The sequence below is a fragment of the Meleagris gallopavo genome, chromosome 16 (assembly GCF_000146605.3).
Source record: "Meleagris gallopavo isolate NT-WF06-2002-E0010 breed Aviagen turkey brand Nicholas breeding stock chromosome 16, Turkey_5.1, whole genome shotgun sequence".
In the NCBI taxonomy this organism is placed as follows: Eukaryota; Metazoa; Chordata; class Aves; order Galliformes; family Phasianidae; genus Meleagris; species Meleagris gallopavo.
Window position 1 is genome coordinate 4,882,068 of NC_015026.2, and position 14,543 is coordinate 4,896,610.

Below are 14,543 nucleotides of genomic sequence, written 5' to 3' on the forward strand. Positions count from 1 at the left end.
GGCAGGAGCTGACCTACTTTGGGGCATGTGGCATTGCAGACAGTCACTGACATCACAGCACACTCACATGTATGTTTGCATGGCCGCCTGAGTGCAGAGAGCAACTAGGAAGACAACACGGGACCCTGTCTGCAGTTTGATTAATCTGGGATTTCTAATGTATTTTCCTTCTCTTTCCTTATAATAAAATAAAACCATATACTGACACAGACATGATGGAAAATCATGGTCTAATATTTTATTTTGTAAGTAAGTGATGCCAACAAATTAAACTTGTTTACAAACATCCCAGGTTTTGTTAAATACCTAGATGCTCATGCATTAGTCTGAGCATTACAACAGCCCTTGCCGCCTTCCTTACAACAAGGGTATATTCATGGGCACATCTGGGCAGGGAGGGGGGTTACAAAATCACTGTCTTTAAACATTGTATGACATAGCAACTGTTCTCACCTGGTGTCTGTAAAAAGAACTGTCTGAAAAAGTACTTACACTTGAAATAGATGTGGAACAACTACTGGATGTCTTATTGATGTGGGTTTTGGTTGATGGAGTTTTTGCCTTACTGTGTGCAAAGGTAAGTGCACCATGTGCAAGGCATCCAGCTGCAGTTATCACACTTGGCAACAGTGTAAAACCTCTATTTTGTGTAACTTTTTTAAAAATAAAATTTTATCTTGAAGGTCAGCTGTGGCATCCTGCTGTACTCTGCCTCGTATTTGCCCAGGAAGAAATGGAAATGATCTTTGCTCCTTTTAGAGCCCAAAGGCTTACAGAGGAAGGAAAGGTAAAGAATATTTGCAGATGTTTGAGGTAGATGGCAAACTGCCTCTTGACTTGTTGTACTTTTCTACTTGCATCACATTTTTTAGGATGGTTGTCAAGATGCAACCTGTTGCTTAAGAAATGGTAACTGAGCTGCTTCTGTTCTACATTTGTCAGTTAAGGTTCAAAGCAGTGAGGTAAGGAACACCCCACTGGTGGCTTTAGAGCAGTTACTGTTCATAGGTTTTGTTTTCTGTAATTTCCATCATATGAGAAGCTCAAGTAGATTCTATCAATTTCATCTCCTTATGCTTAGAAAGGGCTTTTTTTTTTTTTTACTAAAATAAGAAGATTAAGATTGGCCTAAGAGTAGTGTGCCATACTTAGAGCATTTTGAATTTCTGTGGAAAGTACTTATTTCTAAACTGCTAAAACTCTACCTTAACTCATACACTAAGTTTATTCACTACTGTAATCAGGCAGTGTTCAAGTTCAGGCAGCTTTTGCAGCCTTTGTGCTGGGTGTCCCCATTGCTGTTGCTTACCTAGCATGACCCCGTTGCTGTAGCATTGCCTACAGCTGTGTCCATAAAGCTTATCCCTGAGAAAGCCACAGTCTGAGAGAGGTTATAAAACAGCAGAGCCTTGGAGGTTTTTATTACAGGATATGTACAGGTAAGTGTTAAAGTACACTACAGTACAGCCAGAGCTTAACAATGGCACAGGTGGTCAAAGGCAGGTTATGCTACAGAAGATTTCTGTGGAAATCTGAGAACATTCTGGCTATTTTAAAGGGTAAAAAATACATAGAAAGTGCCCTGTTAACCAACAGTATTAAACCACTGAAGATCACATATTTAATAAGAAATTCTAAAGTTGTTTCTACACAACTTCTGGTCCCACGGGTGTGGATCCCCCACTCCCCAAAGTGAATAGCATTAATGAAAGAGAGCTTGTGACACCAGAACACATATCTAAAGTTACTGCTTTGCAGTAGAAAGCCTTTAGATAACGACAATCCAAGTGCTAGGGAAGCAGTGACATCAGAGCTAACCTAGTGGCAGAACAGCAGCTCTCCTGCCTTCCACCCCTCCAACACCCTTTTTGGAACAACACTGACAAACACCACAAGAGAGAAATGAGAAACTACTTCATTGCCTCTGGCCTTCTAGCACAGACAGGCCTATCCTATTCTACTTAGTGTAACTTTTTTAGAATAAAAATTTAATGGGAACTCCATCTGACCTATGTAGGATAGACCAGATAATGCAGCTGCCATCTGCACAGAGTTTACTGTTTCAAGATGAGCACAGATAGGCATAATTACTAGTTACACGTGGAGCTTGACTGGCTTATTTATTTGCTTAGAAAAATATTTACAACATTTGGATTCCCATTTTTAAATAATTCTTAAGAATGCAATACATATTTTTGAGAAATTCCCACAATACGGAGTCTTAATACTGCAAATGAAGGACAACTATACACAAGCTTAACAGGGTAAATAAGGCAGACAACTGTAATAGCAGCAGTTGAACTAAAGCTGAGAATTGTCTCTCTTCCAGCTGTTTGGTATATTGCAGCAACTCAGACAGGCAATAAGGAAGTTCCCAAGAAGAGCTAACCAAATTAAGCTATGAGACCCTGTGTAAGAAGGATGTCACCTTTCCTGGTGCCTTCTTTCTCCTTAATTGCTTAGCCTTTGTTTTCCATTCTTCACACTTCAAAGCAGTTCTAAAGAATGTACTTCTGCATGTTTTGTTTTTCAGAATTTGAATACCTATGAGATACTATTAGGGAGTGGAGAAGGAAAGTATGAACAAAAACACAGCCCCACATTTTCAGCAGGATATGTTCCAGCACTGTTGCATCCAGCCTCCCACCACCCCATAGGCAGCATGGAACAGGTTCACTGAAGCTGATAGTGGAAGCAGTAGGCAAACCTGTAACTTAAGGCTTTACCTGACCCATCTCCTTCAAGTGCTTGGAATTTGTGGTATGTGAGCTTAAAAGCTATCTCACTGTATCAATTCTACTGCTAAATGACTAAATTGCAACTTTGTCTTGCCAAATACACACTAGCAGGTACTTTGTTGGCCTCCCACAAAAAAACCAAACAGTTCCAAATAACATACAATCAATTCACAGTACCTCACCTTAAGACAAAGTCTCCTAAATAAGAAACCATACCTAAATAGCCACACAAACTTTTTGTCAAATTCTTTCTCAGTACAAAGACATCTATACTTATCCATAGAAGAACCTAGTTCATGTGAAAACATGACATTAACTTTACCAAGCATAGCACAAGCTGCTATGCTAGCTCTCCACCTTCCTGCCAAAGCAAATTCAGCTAGATTCACTAACTTCATTCTCAGGACTTGAGGAGAGGCTGCCTGTGATACTGACCTGGGGCTTTTTGGTTTTGCTTGTTTGTTTTTTGTTTTTTACAGTTACAGGGCTAGATGATCACATGCAAGTTAAAGAAAAGCTTTTGCTTACTTCTTTGTGAGAAGTAGTATACAGATTTCTTAGCTCTGTTAATATGAAATGGACTAGGAAAACTATTGTCAGTTTCTGCCAGAAATCAAGTGTTTTAAGTAGCATTGTAGTAGTAAGCTACAATGTTTGTTTCCTTCACAACCACTAGTTTGTGTGACAGTGCTAAACAACATTACATCTATTGCTATGTAGGTACAGGGACACTGCTAGTCTAGCTAGCTTTTTAACTACGTGTCTATGAGCCAATTGAAAACATTCCTTTTGAGTGCTAAAAGAAACATCTGTGCAAGGGGTCTTCTGACATTTGTGTAAAGTTTTTCCCCCTTTCTGGACAACAAATTAGTCACCAAAACAAATCAGTCATCAGAACATCTACCGTTATGGCTGAGAAGAAAGGGACTTGTATTTTGATCTGTGCTCATCTATTTCTTCCTTTGTTTTCTTGATACAGCTAAAGATTTCCTTGAAGAGTGCTTTATATTCAGGAAGAGTATTTGTGGAGCTAAGTGATTCTCCTGCATTCATGAATTCTTGATTGTTAGCTGAAAGATCATACTGGGTATTTCCCACACTGTCTTTAGAATACTGCTTCAGTGTTTGTACAGCCTTGTGTTTCAAAGAATCTTCATCCATTTGACACTTCTTCAAAAGTTCCTCATATTTCACTTTCAGAGCATTATACTGAGCATCAACTTCATTGAGTACAGAGATTCCTCGCTGCTTCACAGCTTCAGCTCTCCTGATGCACGTTTCTTCATGGCCCCTTAGAATGTCTCCCCCTGCAGCACTACTCAGGAAATTTTCACTGCTGCTCCGCTTCAATGCCTTTTTCTCAAGTTCAGGGACAGTCAGAAGCCCATCATCAGCTGGGCTCTGACCAAGCTCCCTTTCTAAAGATTCTTTAAACGAAATGAAAAAGGATTCTGGCACCAATTTCTCTGCATTGTGGAGTGTGTTTTCAGATTGAAGCATCTGTCGCATTTCAGCTACTTCCACTTCTAACTCCTCTGCACGAGCCCGATACAAGTCAATATCGACAAGCCTCTGTTCCAAGTCGCAGTTTTCTTTCACCACAAGACTATATTCCTCTTCCATTGTTACCCTCTTCTCTTTTTCTAGGTTGAGCTGGGCTTGCAGAACCGTAACTGCCTTCTTCAAGTTCTCATTTTCTTCTTCCAGAGGATTTAGCTGACTATCCATTGAAGTAATCTTTTCTGCAAACACGTGATCATAAACAAAATACCTGAGGAAACAGAAGCGAGGATTGTTAATAGGAAATACAGCTGACCACACCTAAAGTTTTCCTGTCGTTGGTAACTAATTTGGTTGGTAACAGTTTAAACTCTATGTTAACATATCTGAAAGTATACCTAGCAGTCGTTCTGCCAACCTAACAGTTCAGTAGATAATCATGGTTGGAGTCTGTAGATACTTCACGTGACATCAAGCCTCTCAGCTCAAGCAGGATGGCAGCTTTTTAACAATCTCAAATTACAGATAAGTTTACTGAATAATGAGATCTATAATTTCAGTTTTAAAGAATAGTGCCTTCACATATTATGTGATACTCCCCGACCTTTGTATTTTTACCACATCTCTCACAACTTGTGTCACCACTGATTGTGGAAACAACCTTCAGAATGGACAGGGCAGTTCTGCAGAGTGGTAATTCCACAACCCTCTCGCAGTTTGAAATAGTCCACTTATCTTTTGAATTGTCACCAAGTAATTCCTTGCTTGCATAGATTAATTCCTCAGTCTTACTTGCATATACTGCTGGAAGCCCAGACACAAATCCCGTTCTGCCTGTTTGCAGAAGTATTTCACTACTTCTATTAGCTTCCAGCAGCGAAGACAGACTGGGACCATACCCCAGGTGTCTCCTGATGAACATACAATGCAGTTCAGCTGGGTAGAACTGCTCTAAATTAGAAAGCAGCCCAAAACTTCAGGCACCATTTTACCAGCTTAAGTATGGTTTTATCCAGCTTAAATTCAAAGTTACTACAGCAAGCCGACCTTGAAAAGAAGGTGCTCACAGATGTTCCAGGAAAAAGTAAGTTACAGAAAATATTGTTTAGGATAATTTACTTGGTAGTTATCTGTGTTGTGCTTTATCTGACTGAAAAGCGGGAGGTTCACATTCTTGAAGGCTTTCTAGGCTACAGTTTCATACAGCGGGAGACTTTAGGGGAGAACCTGTCAAGATATTAAGGAGAACATACTATTCTCCCACAAAGATCAATACAGTCTGCAGCCAGAGCACACTAGAAGCAGCACCACCACCACCACACACTGCACAACTGTACAGATATTTTTCTAGTTGCAAAATTAAAATGCTTTTCTGCTGTTCTGTTAAACACCCATGCTTGTATCTAGTTTTTGAAAATAATTAAAATAATTTTAATATTCTGTTTGTTATACAAGGTAAGAGTCTTACTGGCGAAGGTCATACAGCTCCTTCAAACACGAGAAGCTGTGCACTGATCTTGGCTGGTCAGATCTCTCATGGTTCATCCGGCCTCGTCCAGACTTTTTCAGTTCTTCTACTTGCCTTTGCAGGTCATCTATGTGTGTCTGCAGATTTTCAATAGTCTCTGTCAAGCTAAAAGTGAAGGACTGCTGTTAAAACATTTGACTGTTTAATCAAGGACAGATTAGTTCCCATCTCCTCACATTCCAGCTTCTCTGAAGATTGCTCTTTGGCCACAAACCACCTCTAAATAAAACTTTCAGTTTAAGTGTGTTGTAGAACAATGCTAGACAAACAGCCACCAAAAAGCTGTATGTATACACTCAGATTGCTGTTTTTTGTATTATCAGTTGAGTAGAGGGGAGAAAAGAGGATGTAGCTTAGGTTTGTTACCTTAGTATCTTTTGTTGTGATGCTCTGCTCTCTGCAACTAGTTTTTGATTAGTGTCTTCTAGTTCTCTTGCTGTCACATCCAGCTGTTCATAAACTTTTGCATGTTGATCATTCATTTGACGCAAGAGCTCCACTTGCTTTGTGAGATACTGCAAGACAACATTGCTGTTACAAGTTTATATTAGAAACATAGGATAGGGCTACTATTCTGCAGTTTTGTTCACATTCATTAAATAACTGCTACGTTTTAGAGATTAGATTCCAGTGGTTGCTTTGGTTACTACCCAGTTGAAAAGGTGCAATCAGTATCTTAGCTATTTCTCTTGCCTTTGTCACCGAGGTCAATGAAGGCTGATCAACCAGTCCTTCATCCAGATGACTTGGGTTGGTTTGTGCAAACTGTGTTTATCTGTTTAGCAATCCTTGCTGCAGTTAAACTATTGCCAGTTCTACCACAAACCCATCCAGATTGGGTTTGTCTGTACTGCAGTCATCATACAAACCTGGATTTCAACACAGTTCTTCACAGAGTCCTTCTAAAAGTTGCGGTGAAATCCATCATAGTTTTTTAATAATGTTGACCCAACAATTTTCTTAGCATTTAAACTGAAGTATTGGGTAGCACTATCTTGTTGGTTTTTTTTGTTTGTTTTTTTTTTTTTTCCTTCTTCTCCTGCTTGCCTATGTTTGAATCAGCATTGGGTTCAGCAAAACACATTTTAGGATGTGGTCACACTTGAGATTCTGAGGACTACTGTGTGTCAGGAAGTAGAACCAAACTATTAGATTCAGCCTTTAATTACCTACAAGGAACTATTCCAGTCATTGTAATACTGAACAAAAGTCTCTTGCACTTTTTTTTTTTTTTTAAATACAACTCCACACAAAGTGATCTCATTTTAATTTCCCTTAGTTTTATGGTTAACAAAATAACCCATTAAGTTTCTAGAATTATTTCAGAAAGCCTGGAATTTCTCACGCAAGAAGTTAACCATCACCTAAGACTCTCAGTACAAGTGCCTTATATTGTCCCATCTAGGGTAGGACTGAGCCAGTTTCAAAAAAAAACAAAAAGCAAAACAAAACAAAAAACCCAAACAAGAATTTGTATTAAACAGACTTGAGAACAAAAAACCCAACCCCTTACCTATTAAATACTTAGTTGTTACGTAGAACTAATTTCATAAAATAAATTGTGTATTGCTACATACTAAATGTATGAACGCCTACTGGACTTCCAAGCAGAGCTACATCTCAGTACATAATATTACATACTCAAAACTTCTAATATTCTGCTTAATCTTTTACCTCCTTAAAAGATCGATGCGTTTATATTTTAGGCAATTTAAGAACAGATTATAAGTTAATCTAGGACTAGTAACTGCTGCATGGACTTCCAGAAGATCAGCATGATAGCAGTTGGCTGGATCCTTTTGCAGCCTGTGTGCACGTGACAGGATTTACACAAAAATAGTACTTGGATTAGCTGCAGAATCTCAGCATGACCCACTCCAGATTAACTTTTCCTATTGGTCACTCTCAGAAAGAGCTAGAGATTTCTTCATATTTTCTTCAGTTAACACAAGAGTGGCTGAACACAGAAACCAAGGTTTTGGTGGCAGAATTTGATGTCACCACTTCTCACAGTGGGCTTTAGTGGAAATTTTAGCTGAATGAAGATGTGAAATACTATTTCCTTCATCTTATGTCTTCAGCATCTTCAGTTCTGGTATCAAGTTGGCCCGGTGTAACCAGAACATCAAAACAAAGTACGGCTCTGGTAACACCGTAGGAGTTCACAGTTGTTCATCCTGCACAACAGTTGAGTGCCTATCGTGAAGCAGCAGTGGAGACTTCAGGCACTCTACCACACAATGAAAGGAGAGCCAGTTCTCTGCACTCCAACTTCAGAAATACTAAGATGCAGACAGAGATAAAGCTGTCCTTTCAATCCAGCGTTTATTACACCTGCAGCAATCAGTTTGTGGAACACGTGTCAGCACAGAGGTCAGATATAATGATCCAAGGCAGTAAAACACTTAATATGTTAACTTTTAACATATCAATTGTAATCTTAAGCATCCCAAAGCCTTTGACCCTTCCTTTCTTAGTGTAGACAATGTAGTACCATATTTCAAAAACGTTTCTTAATCATTCTAAGTTTGGGAGTTTGCTACCTGTAAGATACAAATTAGTATGAGGAAAAGAGTCATTGTTTTTTTGTACTGAAAAGGCTAATTTAAGGCCTGGCAAAGTAGCTACAAGAGCAGTTGAAAGAACACCTGTATTGCGGAAACAAGCACTTTAAAAATTAGTAACATCGGGCATAAACCCTGGGAATAGCACTTGCACATTTTATCTGTGCAGTGGGGAATTCCTGGTTCCCAATGGCTAAGCCAAGTTAAGAGAATAAATAAGTCTGCCTGAACATTCAAGGACGTGACCCTGCTACACACCAACTACAGATCACTGCTAGAAGGGCCCTTCTCACCACTTCTTTGTGCTAAAGCTCCCCTATGTAAAGAACTTAAAAACAAACAAACAAAAAAAAAACCAAACCAAGATGAAACAAGAAGATCTTAGTCTTCTAAGTCTTCTAAGATCTAAACCAAACGAGATACCACATCCTTAATAGCACTCGGCTATTTCTGTAAATGAATGCAACTTAGCAATCATGTCTTTTTCCATATTTTAAGATGGCATTATAATACAGCTGCTGATTAAGAAGCTCTGCTCGAGGATCCAGGTTAGTTGTCTACTGCAGTTAGGCTACGTTACTTCAAAATATGTTGTAACTGTGTTAAACACTTCCTTAAACAGGGCTGCCATGCAGGAGTTGAACCTGGAGTACAACAGTATTTGTACAGCACATCTTCAAGTGTGCTATACGATACACTATAAAGTGCTCTCTAGATCTAAAGAATCAATCTTTCCTGTAAAAGCACTCATCTCAGTGAGTCAAGTCTCTGCTAAGTGAATACTTAAAAAAAACAAAACAAGAACCACACACTATAGCATTGGCAATAAATACAGGCTATTCCAGCCATTGTGTCCTCGAACAAATGTGGTAACATAGACAGTTTGATTCTTTCCACTATTAAGTGAAAACATGAAGGTATAAAACAAAAGTGTTTTATAAAACAAACAAAAAGCTGCTTATTTATATCAATGTGAGTATTTTAGAAAACACCTATATACTTTCAAGTCTCAAGTTTAGGTTCTGTAAGCTGCCTATCGCTACAACAGTGATAAAGGTTTAAGTCCTAAGCTGCAGCTGTACAAAAATACTCTGACTGTAACCACATAAGTAATGCTTCCACAAATGAATTCAGATTTTTAAGAATTTAGCACACACCAGTCACAGCCTATTCCCTGTGATTCATACTTGAGCCAAACTGAAACACTGGACTACATTTCCATTACACTGCCAGAGTAATGGAGAAGTACTGAATATTTAATAAATTTAATTAGTAGAGGCCGTGCATTGCCCTCAAATAGCTAAAAAAATAATAATCATTATATTGGTAAATGTTAGGTCTGCAAGAATATAAGCACCATTAAAGAAATTGCCAAAAATGGCTAGGGCTTTCCATGAAGTAACAAAGATGAGCGTTTCCAAAAGGGCAGCTCTGATTCTCCCCCCAAAAAGACATAAGAACATACCCACTACAGCCTGTATTTAGGAAGAGTTATGTGTTACTTCTTGTTGATTTTTATTTTTTAACTGAACGGAACTGCATTTCCCTTTACCCCCAGTAGAAATACATATCCTCCCATTTTACTTAAATCTTTATCACGCTTTTTTGTCAAGCATTTAAGTTTCAGTGCAATAATCATTAATAGTTAAAATAATATGAAGATGTTAATTTATTCATCATATAATTTTCATATCATTTTTACCCAACACGACCAGCAAAATTTTGCTATAACAATCCTGAAATAGCTTGTCTGTATAAAAAGAAAAAATATCAGTCATGTCATTATACAAGCCGAATCCAACAGGAATTTTGTGGCACAAAGACTCCATTAATGAGACAAATGGGTCTAACAATGATCAAAGCCTGTGTAAGTTTGAGGCAGCACAGGCAGTTAAAGGCCGACACTTTCATGAGAAACACTGAACAATCAGATGTTAAGGAATCAGATCTCTCAACTTACGTGCTATTCTCTTGCATATCTACATGACTTACAGCTGGATTCCTGCAATATTTACCTCTATCTCTTGCAGTTGCTCTTGATTTGTTGCATACATTTGCTGTAAAGATTCTTCTAGTTCGGTGTTGCGGTCCAGTAGCGTCTTCCCAAGCTCAGCAGCAAGGTGAAGATCTAAACAAAGAAGTCATTTGCACATAAGGTACAGACCCAATAGCATGACCTGTTTTTCAAGTATTTTAACCAAGTACTGAGTGGAATTATTTTTTTTAAGTGACGGTGGTACCCAAAAATGAAGTTAGCTTATAGATACATTGGCCATTCAAATACTATCTGTAAGACAAAGACTTAATTGAGTCCTGAAACCTAGAAGATACTCCAACTTCCTGGTCCTTCCTGGGGTCCTCCTTGGATGCTGCAGCCTCAGGGCAGATGCAGGCAGCCACCTTCCCTTTGCTCCCCTCCACCTGCCCTGTACAGCATTCACCTCCAATCACAGCATCTGTTAACTATTCCACTGTTACAACAATCATGTTTTAGAAGAATAAGCACAAAGTACTTTTAAGTGCTCATCAGGTTAGACTGAGGCCAAAGTTGACTGCACCCTCATTTACCGTGCTGTTCTTCCTATTGCTCCTTCACCAAGGAGTTGGGTTGCACAGGATCAGGAGCAAAATGAAAGGTCCAGGCATTTGATGGTGAACTAGTAATATCAAAGATAAAACTTAAAGAAATGCAGCTATTCTGCCTTTCAAGCTCATAAACCTAGGAGACAGCAATTGCTTTATGTGCTCCAAAACACCATTTTAAGTGTAATTTGTTCAGAAGCACTTGATCTCTATTTCACTTAATCACCTCTGGGGTACAGTGACTGTAATTGTTTCAAATCAAGAAATAAGTCATCTCAAGACCCAGGTCCTTTCTCAAGGGAAGCAACATGAATATTGCTAGATGTCTCATATTATTATGTTTAAAGATGCATGCAATTTAAAATCTAACATAACATGATGAAATCAATCCAGTGTTATTGCTAAAGTAGTAATTACCCTGTGCGGGTATTACATGATTTCTAACATCTTACTTTTCACCTCTTTCCCATCACCTGGGCCTGACCAGGTTTCTCCTGCATGCAGGTCAGCCTTGTTAGTTCTCGTATGGGTAGGAATAGCATCACTAACAGGAAAGAGACAGAAGGAAGTTCAAGAAAAACTCAGATTCTCTTCAAGAAGCCTGAAATGAATACAAGACATACTGCATCACCTGCAGCTGTAGTTAGACAAGAAAACATTTTCAATTTTCATGTGATTAAGATGTCCTTGTTTTAAGGTGTTTCTTGTCTCTTTCCTGCCCTTTCCCAGTCCCCTTATCAGCTGGTTTCTGTAGCAGACAGAAGGCTGTTCCCAGACTGTTTTGTGCTAACCTTCACTTTGGCAGCATGTCTGAAGTGAGTACTTGGTCCAGATACGTAAACCAAAGACTGAATTCAGACCAAACAGACAAATGTTCCTGTTCATGTTCACTTGTCTCTGTAAGCTGTAGGTGTCCAGTTCGGGACAAACAACAGCTGTGGTAGTCATTACACGTTCTTTAAGGTAGGAAACAACAGGCTGTAGCTGTCAGACTCTTTGAATAATGTTTGTGGAATTTATTTACAAGTCACCCTGTACACAAGTTCTTGCTAGAGCTGGGAGCCACTTGGCTCATTGCTTTACACTTACTTAGCAGTTTATCCTCACGTAGCTTTTTGGTTGTAACACCCCTTGTTAAGAAACACATCCTACTTCAGAGCTTCTTCCCAAGGTTTAAAGTGTTTGGATAAAGAAACCTTTAGTTCTTCCCATTTTAAAACAGAACTTATACACTGGTTATCCGTGGATGGATGACCTCCTAAGCAGCCCAACACCACGCTGTTCTATTGCATTATGGAGTTCTGGAGTCTTCAACCCTCCTGTGAACCAGGACTGACTCAAAGTTTTCATGCTACATAAATCTTCACCAGCACCCAAATCTTTAAAGTCCATCAACAACATTGGAATCATTCAAGACCATTCTTTTATTTTAACAGAGTAGAATCTAAAGAGCTTTAACATAATCCTCAATCCTTCTCAAGACATAATCTGTGATGGTATTACTTGCTGCCATTTCCCTTCCCAAAGGGAAAGTTTCTTTTTACGCTTAAATACATTCAGAAGTAGGTAGTGCCACTCACACCTACTAAATCAAGAGGCATAGCCACATGGTGCTTTGAATACAGTGCAAATAACAGAATTCACTTCATTGTACTTTAATAATCATTCCGTTCATTGGAATGACTGAAGCACAGATGGATTACCATGGGAGAAGCCTACTGTTTGCTAATTATGGCAATTTGGTTTTGAGGGGGAGAAGACAAGAGTTCAATAACATGCAATGAAACCCTAACTGCTACCCCTGGAACAGGTAAGAACTGAACCAATCTGACCTGTTCTGAAGTTAACAGTTTACCATGTAGAGAAATGGGTGCTCAGTAGAGTACCTGCACTCCGTACAAAGAACAAATTTTAAGTCAAATGTAGAATATGTTCTTCTGATGTAGAAGGAAAATTTCATTTGTCTTAGAATCGCTGTATGATACTAGAAGCACACAGCACTTTTATGTAAAGTAATAGCTCTATGTCCTGCAACAATTTTGCACCATGAAGATGTAAGCAAAGAGACTTTTAGTAATGCAAGAAGTCAAATTAGTAAACCTGTTCAGTCTTACTTGTGCCATCTAACAGCTCCATCAGAAAACAAAATATGATTTTGGTGATGGATCTTCCATGGTGTTAAGCCCTCACTTACAAGCACTTCTCTGCAGCCTTTCAGCAGTGTTTCTGTAGTTGAGAAAAAGACAGAACGTGGTACTAAACTCTTATTTTATGCTTTCATAACCCACCTAGCAAAGCAGTTCAGATGATTTTTATTCTAAAAATAAGTCTATTCTTTTCAATAGGAGAATGCCTTAGTAGTATAGGATGTTTAAGTTGATGTTTAAATGTAAAATTAAACCCTTAGTTTTTTACTGAGCTATGCATCTCATACTCCATTTCAGATTACTCTGCTTTGTTAAAGCAGGTAGCAGCAAGATGCAGAGAAGAGCGGTCATGTAGAACAGCACTTTTCCACCTGTAAGTGTGCTGCTGCAAAAGATGGACCTTGCAGAAGGGAAAGCTGCTCCCATCCTTACCAGAAGTTCACGAGCATTGCTTTCACCAACACATGCCAGAGAAGTCCACCTCTTGCCAAGGCTTTTGCTGCACACAGAGGCAGTGGAAGTTTGGTCAGCTGCTGCCCTCCCTGAGCTCCTGGGCAGGCTGGCAAGGTTTGTGGTACTGCACTGCCTGGTTGTTCAGTAATGCGTTCTCACAAACACACTCCTTGATTTCCAAGTGTGCTCTGATTATTTGGGTTGTGACAAGTTTCACTTGTGCCCGGTAAGCAACCTCACTGCTCCACTGACACACACTGGTATCGCTTGGTTTTAGAACAAGGAGTTTGTTCCAGATTGTAAAAGTCTGGAACAGAACATTTTACAGATGTTCCCTTAAGGAACTTATCTGCATTTCAGCTCGCCCATCAACTCATTTTCCTCCTTTCCCTTCTGGCAGGCTGTCAGTGCCTTTTATTTGGGCTTGCGAGAAGCTCATCCTTAGGGAAAGACGCTTCTGGCGCTGGGAGAGCAGTCAGTGAGCTCTGAGCACACCGACCCTGAAAGGAGCACTGCCAGCTCCGGCAGGGAGCCGAGGCTGAGCGTTCACTCACGGGAGGAAGCAGCGGAGTTAAAGCAGTAGGGCGGGAGGTCCGGCACCGCGCAGCACGGATCCGCTCTGCAGGTCTTCTACCCCACCGGTAAGAATACCGGCGCGGTAAAAATACCAAACCCTGTCTTCAAATTTTCAACGCATCCTTTTGATCGCAAACAATGGCTCCAGGATCTCATTTAAATGGATCTCTTTATAACCTGTGGCCACGACAGCATCCCTGCGCGCTGCGGGCCGCCCACACACCCCATATACACCCCATATACACCCCATATACACCCCATATACACCCCATATACACCCCATATACACCCCATATACACCCCACACGGAGCAGCTCCTGCCCGCCCAGCGCTGCCGTCGGACGGTTCGTGCCGCTCCGGAGCGCCGCTCGGGACTCACTGCTGCCTTTTACAGCGGATCCCGAGTTAGCGCCCAAACGAAGCGGACGCCCGTCCTGCACGCCAGCGAGCTCCG

At 40.0% G+C, this 14,543-nt stretch overlaps 1 protein-coding gene across 1 annotated transcript; it reads right to left on the reverse strand.

The window, feature by feature from the left end:
• Positions 1–213: 213 nt before the first annotated feature.
• CDR2 (cerebellar degeneration related protein 2) lies at positions 214–13,145 on the reverse strand. The gene is made up of 5 exons (XM_010719444.3): positions 13,028–13,145; positions 10,346–10,458; positions 6,133–6,281; positions 5,707–5,871; positions 214–4,509 (listed from the first exon to the last, which is right to left on the reverse strand). The coding sequence occupies exons 1-5, from the start codon at positions 13,047–13,049 to the stop codon at positions 3,645–3,647; spliced, it is 1,314 nt and encodes a 437-aa protein (XP_010717746.1). The 5' UTR covers positions 13,050–13,145; the 3' UTR covers positions 214–3,644.
• Positions 13,146–14,543: the final 1,398 nt, after the last annotated feature.

What these genes read in the sequence shown, in the direction of transcription:
- CDR2 (XM_010719444.3), bottom strand. Translation starts at nt 13,049, where the DNA reads ATGGAGCTGTTAGATGGCACAA. An exon ending in GGAGCTGTTAGATGGCACAA is followed by an intron (nt 10,459 to 13,027) that starts GTAAGACTGAAC and finishes TTCTTTGTTTAG; the next exon opens with ATCTTCACCTTGCTGCTGAG. An exon ending in AGCAACTGCAAGAGATAGAG is followed by an intron (nt 6,282 to 10,345) that starts GTAAATATTGCA and finishes GTTGTCTTGCAG; the next exon opens with TATCTCACAAAGCAAGTGGA.